At 41.8% G+C, this 15,945-nt stretch overlaps 1 protein-coding gene across 4 annotated transcripts in view; it reads right to left on the bottom strand.

Moving 5' to 3' along the window:
• Positions 1–2,638: 2,638 nt before the first annotated feature.
• LIMA1 (LIM domain and actin binding 1) overlaps positions 2,639–15,945 on the bottom strand; it is a 79,402-nt gene continuing 66,095 nt past the window's right edge. For 2 of the 4 annotated variants that reach the window (XM_019724588.2, XM_019724586.2), the window contains exons 9-11: positions 13,821–13,933; positions 6,575–6,708; positions 2,639–4,928 (exon numbers count right to left, since the gene is read on the bottom strand). In XM_019724588.2, coding sequence (XP_019580147.2) covers positions 3,920–4,928; positions 6,575–6,708; positions 13,821–13,933 — 1,256 coding nt within the window. In that variant the 3' untranslated portion in view covers positions 2,639–3,919. The remainder of the gene's footprint in view (positions 4,929–6,574; positions 6,709–13,820; positions 13,934–15,945) is intronic. The other 2 variants (XM_074325703.1, XM_019724587.2) reach the window with 1 other exon arrangement.

The following is a 15,945-nucleotide window of genomic DNA, read 5'->3' as shown; positions in this document are numbered from 1 at the left end:
CACGCCCCCTCCGTTCTCGCTCCGCCTCCACCCAGCCACAGGCCTCTCCTCTCTGTCCCGCCCCTTTTTGCTACCGGTTTCGGCCACGCTTCTCTCTCTCGCCCATCCAACTACGGCCACACCTCTTATTTCAGGCCTAGCACCCTAATGGGGACATTCCTTTCTCAGCCCTGGAGACTCAGAGCTGCTCCCGCTCCCAACAGACCATACCCATCTCTCTACTCCCAGCCCCCTTCTCACTAGGGTCTATCTCGCCATCTTGGCTGGTCCCACCTACTCCTCTCCACCACAAGAGCGAAACTAGAACAGTCTTCAGAAAGATTAAAAGAACTAAATCTCTACCTCTTGTCTAAGGACAGATAAAATAACTATGTAACTAGTATGGCATGCTAACCCAGAAGTTAAAAAGATTGAAAGAGACGAAGAAGGAAAAACAAGCAGACATCCTAAGGAGTAGACTAGGTTTGCTTATAGCTCAGTGGTTCTCAAACTTCAGTGTGCTTAAAATTTGGGTATTAGCTTGTCCCACCTCCCACATAGGGAGTTTGTTAAGTTTCCTGGGCTCCATCCAAAGAGATTCTGATTCAGGAGGTTCAGGGTAGGGCCCATGAATTTGCATTTCTTATTTCTAACAAATACATAGGTGATGCCTTCACTGCTGGTCTGAGAACCACTGCTTGAGTGGTTCTTGTCCAAGCTGGGCTTTTGTCCAAGGGCAGCAATAGCTTAATGGTAACTATCCTATATTCAAGATACATTTTAAAAGAAGTAAACTCTCCCTGATCCCATGGAAATTCAAATAAGAGCCGCAAGGAACAGAGAACATGCTAAGTTGGCCTGCAGGAACCAGTACATGATGACCTTGGTCTCAAGATCTATCCCCAGAAAAAGACATACCATTTCTCAACCTCTTGGCTGTTACAAAACATAGTGCTGATGAAATATGTAATGAAAGCAAACTTGGTGTAGCTTTCACTTTGGCCAGGAGTGATCCCACCAGCAAGCTTGTGGGACTAAGTCGGTTCTGTAACAGTCAAGAAGAGTCTCCTTAACCATCTCAGGTGCCAAGCGGGCCCCTTTTCCAGCTTCACCAAGGAGAAACTCACATCATCCTACTGCCACCATCGACATACCGAATCCAAACAAGTTGCCTTCATTTGGGAGAGCTGAGAAAATAAACAATAAACGTTTTTTGTTTAACTGTCAGTTTTGTTTTTTTCTAAGAATGTTTGTTATCTGGTCATTCTCCTGAAAGTACATCCTTGTATTACATTGATTATGGAGCTAGTCCTTGTTTCTACACTTTGTACCTATAATATGTCTATCATAGCTTTTGAAAGGCATGGAAAAGTGTTCTTCGGGTGGGGGGTGGGAGATGAGGGTAAGGGGGATCCAATATATGGTGATGGAAGGAGAACTGACTCTGGGTGATGAACACACAATTGGATTTATAGATGATGTAATACAGAATTGTACACCTGAAATCTATGTAATTTTACTAACAATTGTCACCCCAATAAATTTTTAAAAAATGCTGCAATGCAAGTTGTAATGCATCCCAAAAAAAGTCACTTAAATTATTTAAAGTGTGTTATTTTATCAAACTTAAAAAAATGCCCATATTTAACAAGGAAGGAAATGTTACCATGAGCTTTCTAAAAAACAAAACAAAAGAAACTTTCTAGTATATAACACGTAAAGAACCTGATTAATTTTTAAGTAAAAATTCACTAAGAAATGTCAAAAAAAGAAAAAAAGTGTTCTTTTAAGTGTAATCTCAGTCCCTATGTACCTGATAATATAGTGACATACTCAACTAATATCCATAAATGCCAGTCATAGGCACTCAGATTTTTTTGTATAAACTCAGTAGATACTGTATCATGTGGATGGGTCAGAGTAGCAGTGAGTCACATAGTACAGATAGCTAAATTCAAGCCAGGATTGGATGTTTTACAAATGTCAGCAGGAGCTTCTGGATAGCTACTCAATGAACTAGACTTTCTAAATGACTTCAGCCTGGGGTGGGGCCAAGAGCAGAAAGTAGTACCCCGCCATCCCTTTAGAAGACCAGGCAAGACCCTGGAACACACAGTACCCTTGGAAAATGTAATAGATGACTCAAAAACATGCCTATCTCCAAGGAAATCCACATTCCTATTTAAAAAAAAAAAAAAAAAGCCTTAACAATTGGGGCAGTTGCCTCTACAGGCAAGGGAATCAAACAACAAACTATGCCTCTGCCCAAAGTGGAAAACAAATCCATTTTCAGCAGAGGCATTTGGAAATTCCATTTGGCACGTGAGGCATAACTGTAAGGTAAATTATTAAACGTTGAATACAATTAACAATAAAAAACCACCACTGGAGTTTGAATTGGTAAAACAAGCGGCTCATTTTGAATATACACACTAATTCTCTTGCCAAGCTGCTTTCAATTTTCAAGAAAAAAATTCTCTTCCTTAGGAAGGATAACCAGCCCAACACCACCACCTTGTGGTAAGATATAGTCATAGCACATAGCACATAGCACATATTTTAAACCACATCAGACCTTTTTCTGCCCAAACTGCTAAGGTAAAAGTAGGTCCCGAGAGACTGTAACAATGCAAAATAACGAAAAAGGAATACTGAAAAGTTCAAATGTAAATTAAAAGCTTTATTGAATAAAAATGTTTCAGACTAAGCAAGACTGTAAGAAAGCAGGATATTTTACATCTCTAAAAAATATTAGCGCTAAATCTCTAAAAATGCAGTACAAAGAAAAGCCTATAGCTTAAAACATCTCTCTTCCCCACATACAATTTGCAATATCAATTATGTACAACAAATGTACTCAAGTGTATAATGTTCCAAAGCCTTAATACTAGAAAACCATCCCCCAACAAATGCCTATAATTGGTTTAATTGCACCCTGGGAATACTGTCTGCCACAAAAATCAATACATTTAGGAGCTGATAGGAATTTAAAAACTAGTGTCCCTGAAAGGGGATTATCAAGTGGAATATAGAGTTTGGGGGTTGGAACTCAAGTGGTTTAAGGCATTTTTTTCCTGTTATTCCTTCTTTAAACTCCTCATTTTGCTCTAACATGCAGCATGGCAAACAGCAATATAAAAGATCTTATAAAAATATTGCAGCTTTCAGTAAGTTATGAGAAGCACAGATACCACCAGAGAAGAAGGCAATGACCTGGGGTATAGTCAAACTCATTGGCAAATACCATAGTTTATCTGGGAGACAGTAGATCTCTCCAAGCACCAAAGGTGCTCAAAAGGTGCTTCAAAAAGGTAGGTTCTGTGACATCTCAAGAATCCAGTTCAGGATGTGGTTTAGAGAGCAGGATGTAAAGCAATAAATTCCCCATATATATCAGCGTAAGAAAATTAACCTAAAAAATTTTTTTTAAAAAGACTAAATATTTGATCTCTTAACTGACGAATACTAAACAATTAAATTGGTATTCATTTAAAAATATACAAACTGTGCCCTTTATACTAAAGTGCATTCAGTCATAATGTTTAAGCCCCTAAATCTTTTCTGTATGTTCACTAATTCCATATTTGAATGTTTAGTGTAACAATGTATTACTAATCATCTATCTATTTTCATATTGCCTTTTGGGAATACAGTGGAATCCTGACTATATCAGTTGGAATATCCCCCCCACCCCCCATATGACCTTAAAGCACTTATGTATATCATCATGGCTAAAATAGAGGATACAGGTAATGCTATCTCTAGCATTTAGAGATAAGCTGCAGTATGGGATTTTTTCGAAGCAAGAACTCTTTCCCAAAATTACTTCCCCATAAATTACAGTTCATTCTAAGGTAACTGTTTTTGTGCATTACTCTGACAGAGGGCTCTGGCTCACTATCACTAACACAAATGTAAGGCCCAGCACCATTGCAATTTGTCATTCCTCATCCTCATCCTCATCGTAGTACCGATTTCTCTTTATCTGCTCCTCTACAGAAAGCTCTTTGACTACGTCTCCCTCCCAGACTCCTACATCTTGGGGTTTCTGATTCTGAGTGGTGATTTCTTTCATGGAGGTGTTGTCTACAAAGCTGGACCAATTTGGGGACTTCGGTTCTAGTGGAGACTGCTGTTTGAAAAGGCTTCTATCGTCTTCATCTAAGTTTGCACCATTTTCTACGAGACTCTCACTCCCCATCTCAAAACCATGACCTTCCTTCCTTATCCTCCCTGCCTCCCCTCCTTTAGATTCCTTGTTTTGCCAGGTTGCTTTTCCCACATTCCCATTCTTCTCAGAGGCACTGGCATTTTCCACTTGTTTCTTTCCTGCTGCTATTCCTCCTACAAATTCCTCACTCTGCTCTGACACGCTCCAGCCCTTCCTGAAAGGTGGGGATAAGGTTTTCGGGCTCTTGACCGAAGTGGTTCGAAATGAAGCTGCTACGGTAAATGGGCGGCTCCTTTCCTTCAATGAAGAAGATCGTCTAAGCTTCTTCAGATCCAGATCCACATCCTCCGGAGCTTCCGGCTTGCTGGTTTCATCCTCAGGAGGCCATTTAGGCTTGGATACTCTGATGCCTTCCTCCAACGTAGTTCCTGAACTGCCAAGTTCAGTGGGCGGCGGCCAGGCGATCCTCAACTTCTTGGTTTCAGCGGGTTTGTCTTCTTTCTCCAGCTGAGAGGAGGCCTTGGCTTCCATGCTTGCAGTCAGCACACCCACCTTCGCGATGGGGGCATCTTCTACCCCTGGGCTCTGAGGGGTCTCTCCTGCATTTGGAAGTGGGGCCGGTCTCTCCAATGTCTCTTCATTCTCATTTTTGTTTGCCCACAGATCTTTGTGTGGTTTGTGCCCAAAGCCTTCATCATAGTTGCCTTTAGATTTAAAGAGTTGATTGAAGTGAGGCTTGCAATAGATTCTCCCATGTAATGATGCGTATGTTCCCAGACTGTGGTTAAAAGAAAAAGAGTATAAAGTTAACACATCTGTATACTCTTATTTATAACGGTAGGCTGAAATCTGGCAATTATCCAGTATTTTCCGAAGATGCTAAGTGAGAAAAATAGCTTCAAAAGCACACCAATCACCTAGGATGCTCTACCCCCTTTTAAGCATGATTGTTTAATTATCCTATAAAAAATACGCTCACTTCCAGACGTGAACCTTCACAAGACATTCTTTCACCTGATACATGCTCCCATTTTCAAATGATTTCATTCCCCTTTGTCAAAACTGTTAAAAACAAACAAACATAAAATTTCATCCAGGGAGGATTGCCTAGGTAATCCCACCTTGCTCTGATCACTAACATATTTCCTAAGTATTTATAACCTATAACTACTTATAATGATATTCCGTTGTAAAAAGTTGAATCTTTTGCCTCCTAGTTTTCCTCCTAATTTAAAAGCACATCTCTACAGGAATGGTACAATGCACTGTAAACAGTGGGCTCTCAGGAGGTACGAGGGACTGAATAAAAAGTAAGCTCCGGTTAACAGGAGAATGGTGGGCAGTAGCTGGGAAGTAAGTCTTTTTTTTTTTTTTTTTTTTTTTTAAGGAGGGCACGCAGCTCACAGTGGCCCATGTGGGGATTGAACCAGCAACCTTGGTTATCAGCACCACGCTCTAACCAACTGAGCCAACCGGCCGCCCTGTAAGTCTATCTCAATGTCAGTGCTGCACAGGTCTTTAGGAGATTTGGTGTCTTTCACAGGGTAACAAATTTTAAAGGGGGCATAAAAACAGCAGCATTTTCACAGAAGAAATATAAAAATTCAAAAATTCAGAAAAATGTGCTTTGGAGAAAAAAATAATAAAGTGGGCAGAAAAAGAACCAATGAGTGGAAGTTAGAGAGGCGCATTTTGGCTCAATAGAAAGGAAAGTCATGGAGCTAGAGCTACCTAACACTGGAACTAACAGGTGTGAGGCATCAGCCCTGCAGAAGTGTCACACGACACCTTTCAAGAGTATTTTAGAAGGGATGTTTGCTCTGGAAGGAAAGCTGGAGGAAGTGACATCCTAGTTACTTCTTTCTCTAGATTCTATGATTAAAATGAGTTACTATGGAATATTTCCCCAATTTGCACATTTATCTCCATACTTTGAGTGACTTGGAAGAAATGATACATAATAATGATTTTCTCAGAAAGAAAATGAAGCAACATACAGAAAAATACATGCTCCTCCGGGTCCATTATTCTTGCTATTATTACCATTCATACAGTGCTCAGGACACTTTGAAGTATAAGGGCTTAGACAAGTATCCTCTTGAGATTTCTCAACTTTATGGTTCTGTGCTACCAAGGGGAAACATTCTACTAAATTAGGTCACAGGGTGTTTTACCTGCAACCCTATTATTTAAGCTTCAGTCCTAACATGTAAATTAACATATCAATGTTTTAAGAAGTTCCAAATACCACTACTACCTGATATGAAATAGCTGTCACAAAACGGTACTTTTTACTTCTTTCAGGGGCCTTTAACTAATAGCATGCTATTAGCACAGTAGCTTTTAAGACCAATGCTCTAAAAGCCAAAGACTCCCCCGGAGGTCCTGCTATACAGAGAGATGGCTTGTTTTGGCCCGGCTTACCTAAGTTTGTTGTTGCAATAGGAGCAACGGAAGCAGCTGATGTGAAACACCTGCTGATTGGCCAAGAGACGCTCCATCGGGTAGACCGTCTTCTGACATTCCACACAGGTCTCTCTGGCAGGTGCCTGAAACTTCTGGGAAAAGGAGAAGGACAGCTTTAACTAGCATAGGCAGTGATGAATTAAGTGCTCTGCTGAGATGGGCCCTGAGATTTCCTTTGTGATCTAAGGGCTCCCTTACCTGGTCTGTCAATTCTCATAGGAACACTAAGTCTGCTAGGATTCTATCAGCTGCCTCTTTAAAGCCAGGAGGCTCTCCTGAATTCCTTCTCCAGAAGGTCTGGCTGCCCTAAATGTGGCATCCACTGAGGATGGGTGGATCTAGGGCTGGGTTGCAGAGAAAGGCTTAGACAAGCCACCACACACAGAAAACAGCACACAACATGCTTCCGCAGACAGGAAATTAGGAGAAAATGTCAACACAAACAGAAGAAAGAAGTTTGATTGTTTGATTCAAGCACCAAGTAAAAGCAGGACAGACTATTCTAAGAATGAATTGTGAAAGGGATAAATTTCAAGCAGAGGAAGAGCATTTGGGTTTGGGAATTATGAAAAGACACTTTGATAAAGCATCTTTTAGTCCCCTCTGCTTGTAATCTTGATTTGCTCAATCCACTAGGCATAATCTTTTCAAATAAGTCAAAACTGACACATAAATGGAACAATTTAAGAGACACAAACTATTTTATTAGGACTCTAGAAGAACGCATAGCCCAATAAAGCTAGGTTCTATGATCTTTTAAGAAAACCAATGGAGAACAAAACTAACGTAATGGGGAGTGGGAAGTCCTAACAGACTAGAAATCATGAACTCTTTGTAAAATATGGAATAGGGTGGGGTGAGCACAGCTCTTCTAGCTGGTAAACCCAATCCTAAAGAACATGAAATACTTGGTATTCTAGCACTGATGAAAGCCAGAACTCCAAAACTGTTAAGTTTTTGCGTAATAAGAAATTGTTACATGGCTCCTAGGGGTGGGGATAACAAGTCTACGTGTGTCAGACCCTTGACTTGCCCCAACAGAAACACCTCAACCAGTAAAGGCAGAAGCCACTTAGGTTAAGGTGGCCAGGAAGATCTCACAGGCACTTTGGTGCCCCTTGGCTGCCAAGACAGGTGTGGTGGTAAATGATGCAAATTAGTCCTAAGGCCCAGGACCTGAATGATTAAGGTAGGCAAAAATAAATTAGGTTACGGGCAAGATAGAGTTTTGATAAAAATACTCGAAATAGATGCATAAAAAATTCAGACTCGGGCGGCTGGATGGCTCAGTTGGTTAGAGCGTGAGCTCTGAACAACAGGGTTGCCGGTTCGATTCCCACATGGGCCAGTGAGCTGCGCCCTCCACAACTAGATTGAAAACAACAAGCTGCCGCTGAGCTTCTGGAGGGGCGGCCGGATGGTTCAGTTGGTTAGAGCGCAAGCTCTCAACAACAAGGTTGCCGGTTCAATTCCCGCATGGGATGGTGGGCTGCGCCCTCTGTAACTAAAGATTGAAAACAGTGACTGGACTTGGAGACGAGCAGCGCCCTCCACAACTAGACTGAAGGACAGTGACTTGGAGCTGCTGGGCCACTGCTGGGCCCTGGAGAAACACACTGTTCCCTAATATTCCCCAATAAAATTTAAAAAAATAATAATTCAGACTGCATATGATTCACTAGGAGGTAAAGCAAAAAATAAGAATGGTTTTCCAAGTAGATTTGGACAGGAAATGAGAGTAGAAAATGGGCATGAAATGGAAGTAAAGGGAAAAATCTATAAAAGGGAGTCTAATATAATTAGTAGGAAACTCCCAAATAGCACCAAAGGATTTAAGAATGAAGGAGCAGAACTAAGTAGAAAAAGCACCCTCCTCCATTCCTAGGGGTAGGGCCCTAAAAAAAACACTTAAAGCATCAAAGACCACAGGCTACAACCTAGTTTACCAAGCATGAGGAAGGTATTTAAATGTGATCAAATGTTATTGTATTGAATGCTGCTGGAAGAAATAGGCATTATTTGGAGCTCAGAATTCTTTTTTTTCTTATATGAACATTTCTAACAAGATAGGACCTAAGTGGAGATGTCCTTGCATAGTTTAATTAGGTTTCTCTAAAAGGACTCAGCCCTCCTCTTGCATGCAGAATAATTGGCTACAATAGCGCAACTGAAGCCACTGGAGAGAGCCTGTACAAATCACAATTCACATAATGTAAAATAACAGGACAAGTGTATTATCAGATTGAAAATCTTTTTCAGCTGCGGGATGGATTCTGTATTTTTTAACATGACAGGAGAATAAGCATTCTGGTCAGTAAAGATAAAGCAGGAAACAAATTTCACGTGGTATAGGAAGAAATGGGTAAAATGGGTATTATTCTGCTAAAGGGAAATGGAAAGCTAGAGCACGTCTCCGTTACACACACACACACACACACACACACACACACACACACACCACCCTGTAGAGAGGGGTGCAGCCCCGAGAATAGGAGGGAGAACCTGAGAGAAAGCTGAAAGTTGAGCTCACATTAGGAGGAAAGTGGAAGGCAGGAGCAGAAATTAGGTACCGGGAGCAGGAAGCAGAAGCTGGAAGAGACAAACAGGAACCTTCAATGAATATACAGCATTTGGGGCGCCCAGGAGCACTTTACTGTAGCTGGGCTGAAAACTCAGTTACAGACTCAGACCCAAGAATAAGGCCATGTTTTCTTTCTTTTTCAAGTAACTCGGCTAATCGTGGCAAAATCAGCCTCACTTGTATCTACCTGAGGCTGGAATATGTCCCAGCTCAGGAGAGAGCGAGCTTTTAACGAGCCTTCACCCACACAAGGAGTGTTTCATTAACAATTCTTTAGTGTCTCACTACCTCCCACACCTGACCCACAATGGCTCTCTCTTGAATGGAGCCTTCACCCACACAGGTGAAAAATTATTCTTCCTCCTTAATATGAAATAACACAGGCATACCTTATTTTATTGTGCTTTATTGTGCTTCAAAGATGTGCTTATTTTTTTTTTTTTATAAATTGAAGGCAAGACCCTCCATCAGCAAAAAGATTACAACTCACTTTACCGCAGTGGTCTGGAATCAAGCTCGCAATATCTCTGAGGTATGCCTGTGGATTGCTGCTCAGACATCTGACTAACCACAAGCTTCTCACTAGCCAGACCTACCGGATTCCCATTATTCCTATTCCGTTTTTTACATAAACCCTTTCTAATATGATTTCAGGTTTACGAGGCAGCTGCCCAAAGGCCCTTATAGTTTTATAAAGACAAGAAGATGCCAACATGGTATAATGCCAGGTCAGAGTGGCTGCGGCTGTGCCTTCCCTTTATTTCCTCTGTCCTGGGCTCTCAGCCACTTTTCTGTAATGGCCCCCATGTCTATTCAGACAACAGGAAGCATAGTCAGTGCCCAAAAATCTCTACCATTATGGCAGGCCTGGCATACATCCTACCCAGGCCTTCATGGCATGCTTGGACTTGGCACAGCCACATTTAAAACCTGCCAATATGAGAATATTAGACTTTTTAAAATCTTAACAACATATTTTTTCAGTCAATAAGATGTTTTTTTCCTTTCCCCTCCCTCGCCCTTTTCACACATAGAAACTAACGCCCCAGGATGTCAGGTGCCTTATCCAAGTTCGCACAGTCAGTAAATTATTATAAAACTCAGAACTCCCGACTCACAAACCAATAGAGCACTTTCTAAATTTTTCTGGAGTCTCAAATTTCCATAATGAAAGGAAACTCTTTGGGGAAGAGAGCAGATGCTAACCCAGATGAAAATAATCTCACTATAGCACTTTGAACAAACTACAGTTGTTGTTTCAAATTAAAATATGTAGATAATATCTTTGGGATAGTCAGAAATGAGTGAGGTAATACATAAATAATTGATATCCATAAACACTGCATGTCTTTCCCATCTGAGGGCTCCTACAGGCCCTCTGCTGATCAGCATCTACTTAAAGTTATTTTTCCAATAAATGTGCATGACTTCATCTACATTCTTTCACTCTCTTAAGTATATTTTTTAGTCTAATGAATGCTTCAGTTGGGGTATATATGTGTGTGTGTGTGGGGGGGAGTCGGGGGAGGCAACAGCTGGCAACAGGCAGTGAAGCTAACTAGCCCTCAGACCGAATGTAATCAGAAGAAAATTCTATATTGATGTCAGGCCTCCATTCTCCAGACAGAACACCACAAAATGCCTGTCATTCCCTCCTTCCAATTTGTACAAAATATCTAGGAAGTTAAACCAAAAATTTTCACCACACAGTAAATGATTGGGCCTGCTTTGCACACAGCCTTAACCCTTCCCTAGCTTTCTGTGAACCTCTTTTTGAAAGCATTTTAGGGATATTTCTGTCTCAAAGAGGCTGCTCTACACGTAGAAAAAAGGTTGGTGCTCTGAGAAAGTAGTAACAATATAGACAGTGACGTAAGATGCTGGTTGCCCTTCTAGCATAATTCTGATCATTTTGCAAAATAGCATCAAGGCTCCGACCCAGTCCACAGAGGAAGGGACAGCTGGCAGGCATGGAGGAGGGGGTGTCCTCTCATGCAGTCTGCTGTGTTTTCTCTCCACATTCATCAGCAGACCAGCCAAGGAAGCCTGAGACTGGTCTGTTCTGGACACAGTGGGGACAGGCGAATGTTCCCAGGGCCACCTACATCTCCTTGTATTTCCTCCCTTATCTGTCCTTCTGGGAACGTTTAGGGCTAACTTCTTTCAATGGGAGAGCATAAAGCTTAAGAGACCTCTGGGTCTCTTGAGTCAAGAGGTGCTGATCCTTCTCATAGGGTCCACTGAGCTCTGCACCCAGAACAACACCCGTTTTGAAAATGAACCTGCAACTTCAACTTTATTAGCACCAAGTTTCATCAACTGAGTTATTTGGCCAGTGTTCAAGATATACAATATCTTTACTTTTAACGACCAGTATTTTTTTTTTTAATTTAAGCCAAAATTTGAAATGAATTAAGTTTCTACCTTAAATGTCCTATTTTCAATAACTGACAAGGCACTAAGGAACAGTTTTTCCAGGATGTGTGGGACCCAAAAATCTATTCTGAGTGAACAAGTTTATTCTTAGCTGTATATAATTTCCCAAAATGGAGAAACAACTTCTGTTGCATGGTCTGTAGCCACAAGTCCAGTTATGCCAGCAGGCCGTCCTATAAGCACTAAATATCTACATACTTGCCTGCAGAATATGAAGGGTAACTTTGAGGAAGAGAAAAATAAACTTCCCTTAAATAAAAGTGGAGATGTGATAGGGTCCCACCCCAGGCTCTCTATACCATAACCATTTGAGCATTGGACCACGGAAAATTTAGGCAGCGAGCCAGTTTATCCCAGTCTTTAGACAATGTTCAAAATATGAGGTGTATGGCTGGTGAAAGTAGGCCTGTCTGCATTCTACTGCTGCTGAGTGACCAGGGCCCAAGAAGCAGGAATGGGTCTGGGGCAGCTGCAGAGGGAGCTTTACGTCCGTCGCCTCTCTGAAGTGTGCTAGGAAGACCCAAGTGTGTGCTCTGCTGTACATCGCTCATCAGCTCAGACCCTAGAGTTTGAATCAGGAGGGATCTCAGAGGTCTAACCCAGAACCAGGAGGTTTGGCCTAGCAGCTGAGGGAGGGACGTCAGACTGGATTGAGAATTCAAAACTACTCAAGAACAGATTTCAGTGCTTAGATTAGGGAATTCCCCTAGTCCCTCAGTCACACAGAATCCGTGGCCAAGGCAGATTTGCTAGCTGTTCTTGATCCAGAACCATAACCCAAGGACTCACATCTGGGCAGGGCTGCTGTTGGAGAGGAAATTAACCTCGTGGCATTTGCTACTTTGTTGGACTCCAAATACTGGAAAAAAAAAAGAAGTGCCGATGACAGCATAAGCAGATCTTTACAGCCAGAAGAAGAAAGGGTCATGCTGAATACACGTGCAGATTCAATCACTATAACTCAGTTCTTTCTTCCTTTACTAGCCTTCTCTTGCTACTTTCTTTATCTCTTCCTCCTTTTCAATAAACCTTATTCTCATGAATCTCTGCTTCCTTTAAAATGTGCATGTTTACCTTCTTCATCTCTTCCCCCTTTTAAAATTCACCTTTTAAATTCTGGATTCTCCCCCTTCCTTTGCCTGTGTCCTCTTCTCTTCATTCTTTTTGTGCGTAGAACTTTTATCAAGGGACCAAGCATGCCCACAGTTGAGAGATACACGCATGGGAGATGAGGGCATGAGGATGGGGCAGCCCAAACCACCTGAAAACTAATTCTGCCTGTTGAGTTTCTCTCAAATGTTCAAAGGTGCTACTTAAGAGAGCAAGCACCAGAGGAGAAAGACACTAAAGAAATGTGGGTATGTTTGGTTAGTAATCCAAATGGGTAAATTAGCACAGCATTAGCAAAGCACTCAATTAAAACAAGCTTACAACAGGTGTGGAATTTAAAAAACAAAACAAAAAACCTTTGTTTATTTTTATGGAAATATATATATATATATATGTTCGTAGAAAGGGAAAAGAAGGTTTTTCAAAATTAGTGAATAAAAACAGACCATAGGTTGAATACCTTAGTACAATTTTCTTAGGGTACAAAAACTCTGTACATTCCTTAACATCTACTATTAGGGGACACTAGGGTATAGTAGTATAAGTGTTACCTGAATGTCCATTTTATAGCAAATGGCCTGGCCAAGCCCCGTTGGAAAGTACATATTCTTTCTTTAAATAATGCTGACTATCAAACAGGTAATAGTAAAGGTCTCAGACCAGGGAGCCAATATATGTAAGTTGATATTGTACATTCCCATCCAATGGGCTGATTTTAGCTGAACAGATTTCTCATATTTCCCGTTTTGTGGGCTTTCACCCATTCACAGGTTTATAAACTTGGACTTTTTTTTTTTTTTTTAATCATGCTATTTTAACTTCAGGTTTTCTTAAAACATTCATGAGTTTTCCAGATTTCAAACAGTGATTTTAATGAGCTTCCCCACTATTGACCCCAACACCTGAGCAGAAGCAGCAAGATTTCCAGGAAAAGTAACCTGCCTTAAGTGTGTCCTTACTTAGTATTTTCATCCCCAGGAAAGCAAATCAGGTTATAATGAACATAATGACAGAAGGTGCAGTGAGCTCTACTAGTAAACCAACATCTAAAGACTCCAAGAGAAATTGCCATCATACCTTCACTACTTTGGGAGGAGAACTTTCCGAAAGGCTGGAAGCTCTGGCATCTGGACTTAGCAGCTTAGGATGGATTGGCTGCTGGACCTCACTCTTAACCTGGGAGTTACCTGCTTGAATTACAAAAAGAAGACATTTTTTAGTAACTCATGGGAAGTCTCAGAAAAGGTTCCTCCCCAAAGCAAAGTTTAGGCACCTTCACTAATAAGTCATTTCAACACCAGGAAAAACATTGCTTTTCTATTGAAGAATATTCTAATGCTAAAAGTTATGCTCTTAGGTTCCCTCACAAACTGGGTTTTCAGCTAGGAGGCTTTTTCACCCCCTTTGCCCCAAACAGGAGAAATCTAAACCACCTCTCTATAAGAAACTTTCTGCCCTGTGGTTTTTGTCATTTTTAAAGGCTGTTTATAGACTTTGATGACTTTTTGGTAGTTAGCACTTTCAATAACTTGTTCTGGGGTGCTTCAACTGAAGTTGGGGAAATGGGGGAATGTGAAAGTAGAAATTTCGTGTATACATACACGTGTGTGTGTGTTGTGTGTGTATAATCTAACACTGTCTTTTTGGTCAGTCCTATAGCAGATATCCATGGACAAGGATTATGAAGCTTTTTCATAATCATTGACGTGTGGCCTGCATAAGTTCATTTCCTGCCAAATATTCATCTCATGGAAAACTCTGAAGAGGAACAGAAAGTCATTTACACAGCCACTAAGGAAACATAAAAAAATTCCTTAAAATCTAGAGTTAAGTTAATAAAGTACTAAAAGATTAAGGCTTTTTTTTTTTTTAAGGCTAACATTTCAAAAAAATGTTGAAAAAAATGTTTTGAAAACCTAGTCAAAACTCAGAAAAAATTCTAGTCTAAGCAAAGTGATTGCAAAAGGAATGTTCTGTTTTCAAACCGCAAGTTTCTCTATGAAATTTTTAAGGTAGGATTTACTAGGGATCTGTTTAGCTTTTACTTCTACTTTAGTTGCTGAGTTTTCAGTGTCTAATAAACTAACGTGGGAAGAAGGTAGAAATCCATATATACATATATGGATATATATTGTGGGGACAGAGTCCCAGAGAGCAGTTTCCAGGCTCTCGGCCTCATGTGGGAAGGTGCTGGCTCGGGTAGTAGATGGCCATCAGCTGTAATCAGATGGCCATCCACTGTGGCTGGTTGGCCATCACCTGTTACCGGTTAGACATTAGGCACTGATATAACTGCCATGGCTACGCTACAGGGTTGGTTGGTTGGCAGAGAAGTGGGCAGCAGATTGCAGATCATGTGGTTCCTGCTTCCTGTGTCTTCAACCCAGTTGCCAGCGAGAATATAGTGGTATGACCCCCCCCATCTATGGCTCCGTTGGTGTTCCTTTTTGGCCTCACCATATCCTGCATTCCTGTGCGGGGAGCGAGATCAGAGACCCCGCATGATACATGGCACAGTGAGCAGGGTATGGTGCCTGCCAAAACTCTCGGAAGGATGGTAGAGCAGTTTGCGTGTGTGAAAACTCAGCCTTGGGAAGTCCATGCACAGCGGCGCTGGGAGCAGGAAGCGTGATTTGCCTGGGAAAAATGCAGATACCTGGTGCGGCAAGCAAGATTCCGGCCAGGTAAGAATGATGTCTGACTCTGGGCAGGAGGACATGTGGCCCCCACACTGTGTGGTACTCGGTAGCCACTGTTGTCAGGAGTTAGACCCCCATGGAGGGGTGGGAAGACGTGGACGATTCTCCAATCAGCATAGGAAAAGCCGTGCAGCTGCCAGAGAGCTGGACCCCTGTGGAAGGGTGGGAGGACGTGGACAGTTCTCCGACCAGCACAGGCCGGAGAAAGCGAAGGTCGTTACGGTTGTGTGGGCTGGGAAGTGCTTGCTGAGGCAGCCTGGATGTGGGACTTGTAGTTCTAGGAGGAAACGCTTACTGAGTCCTCGGTGGCAGATGTGGGTGACGTCAAGGTTGTCCCTCACCCCCAGATTGGGGAGGACTAGGAACCCTCGCCCTGCAGAGAGGGCATACGTTGTGAGGCCAACACACAGCGCTGGACAATGACTGTGGACTATGGGGAATTGCCTTCCACTCCTGCTTGCCTGTTTGCTTGGGAATGTACCACCATGTAGTGGAACTGGTGG

Source organism: Rhinolophus sinicus, linkage group LG02, assembly GCF_036562045.2.
Source record: "Rhinolophus sinicus isolate RSC01 linkage group LG02, ASM3656204v1, whole genome shotgun sequence".
Lineage (NCBI taxonomy): Eukaryota > Metazoa > Chordata > Mammalia > Chiroptera > Rhinolophidae > Rhinolophus > Rhinolophus sinicus.
This window is presented reverse-complemented; position numbering and strand designations above follow the sequence as displayed.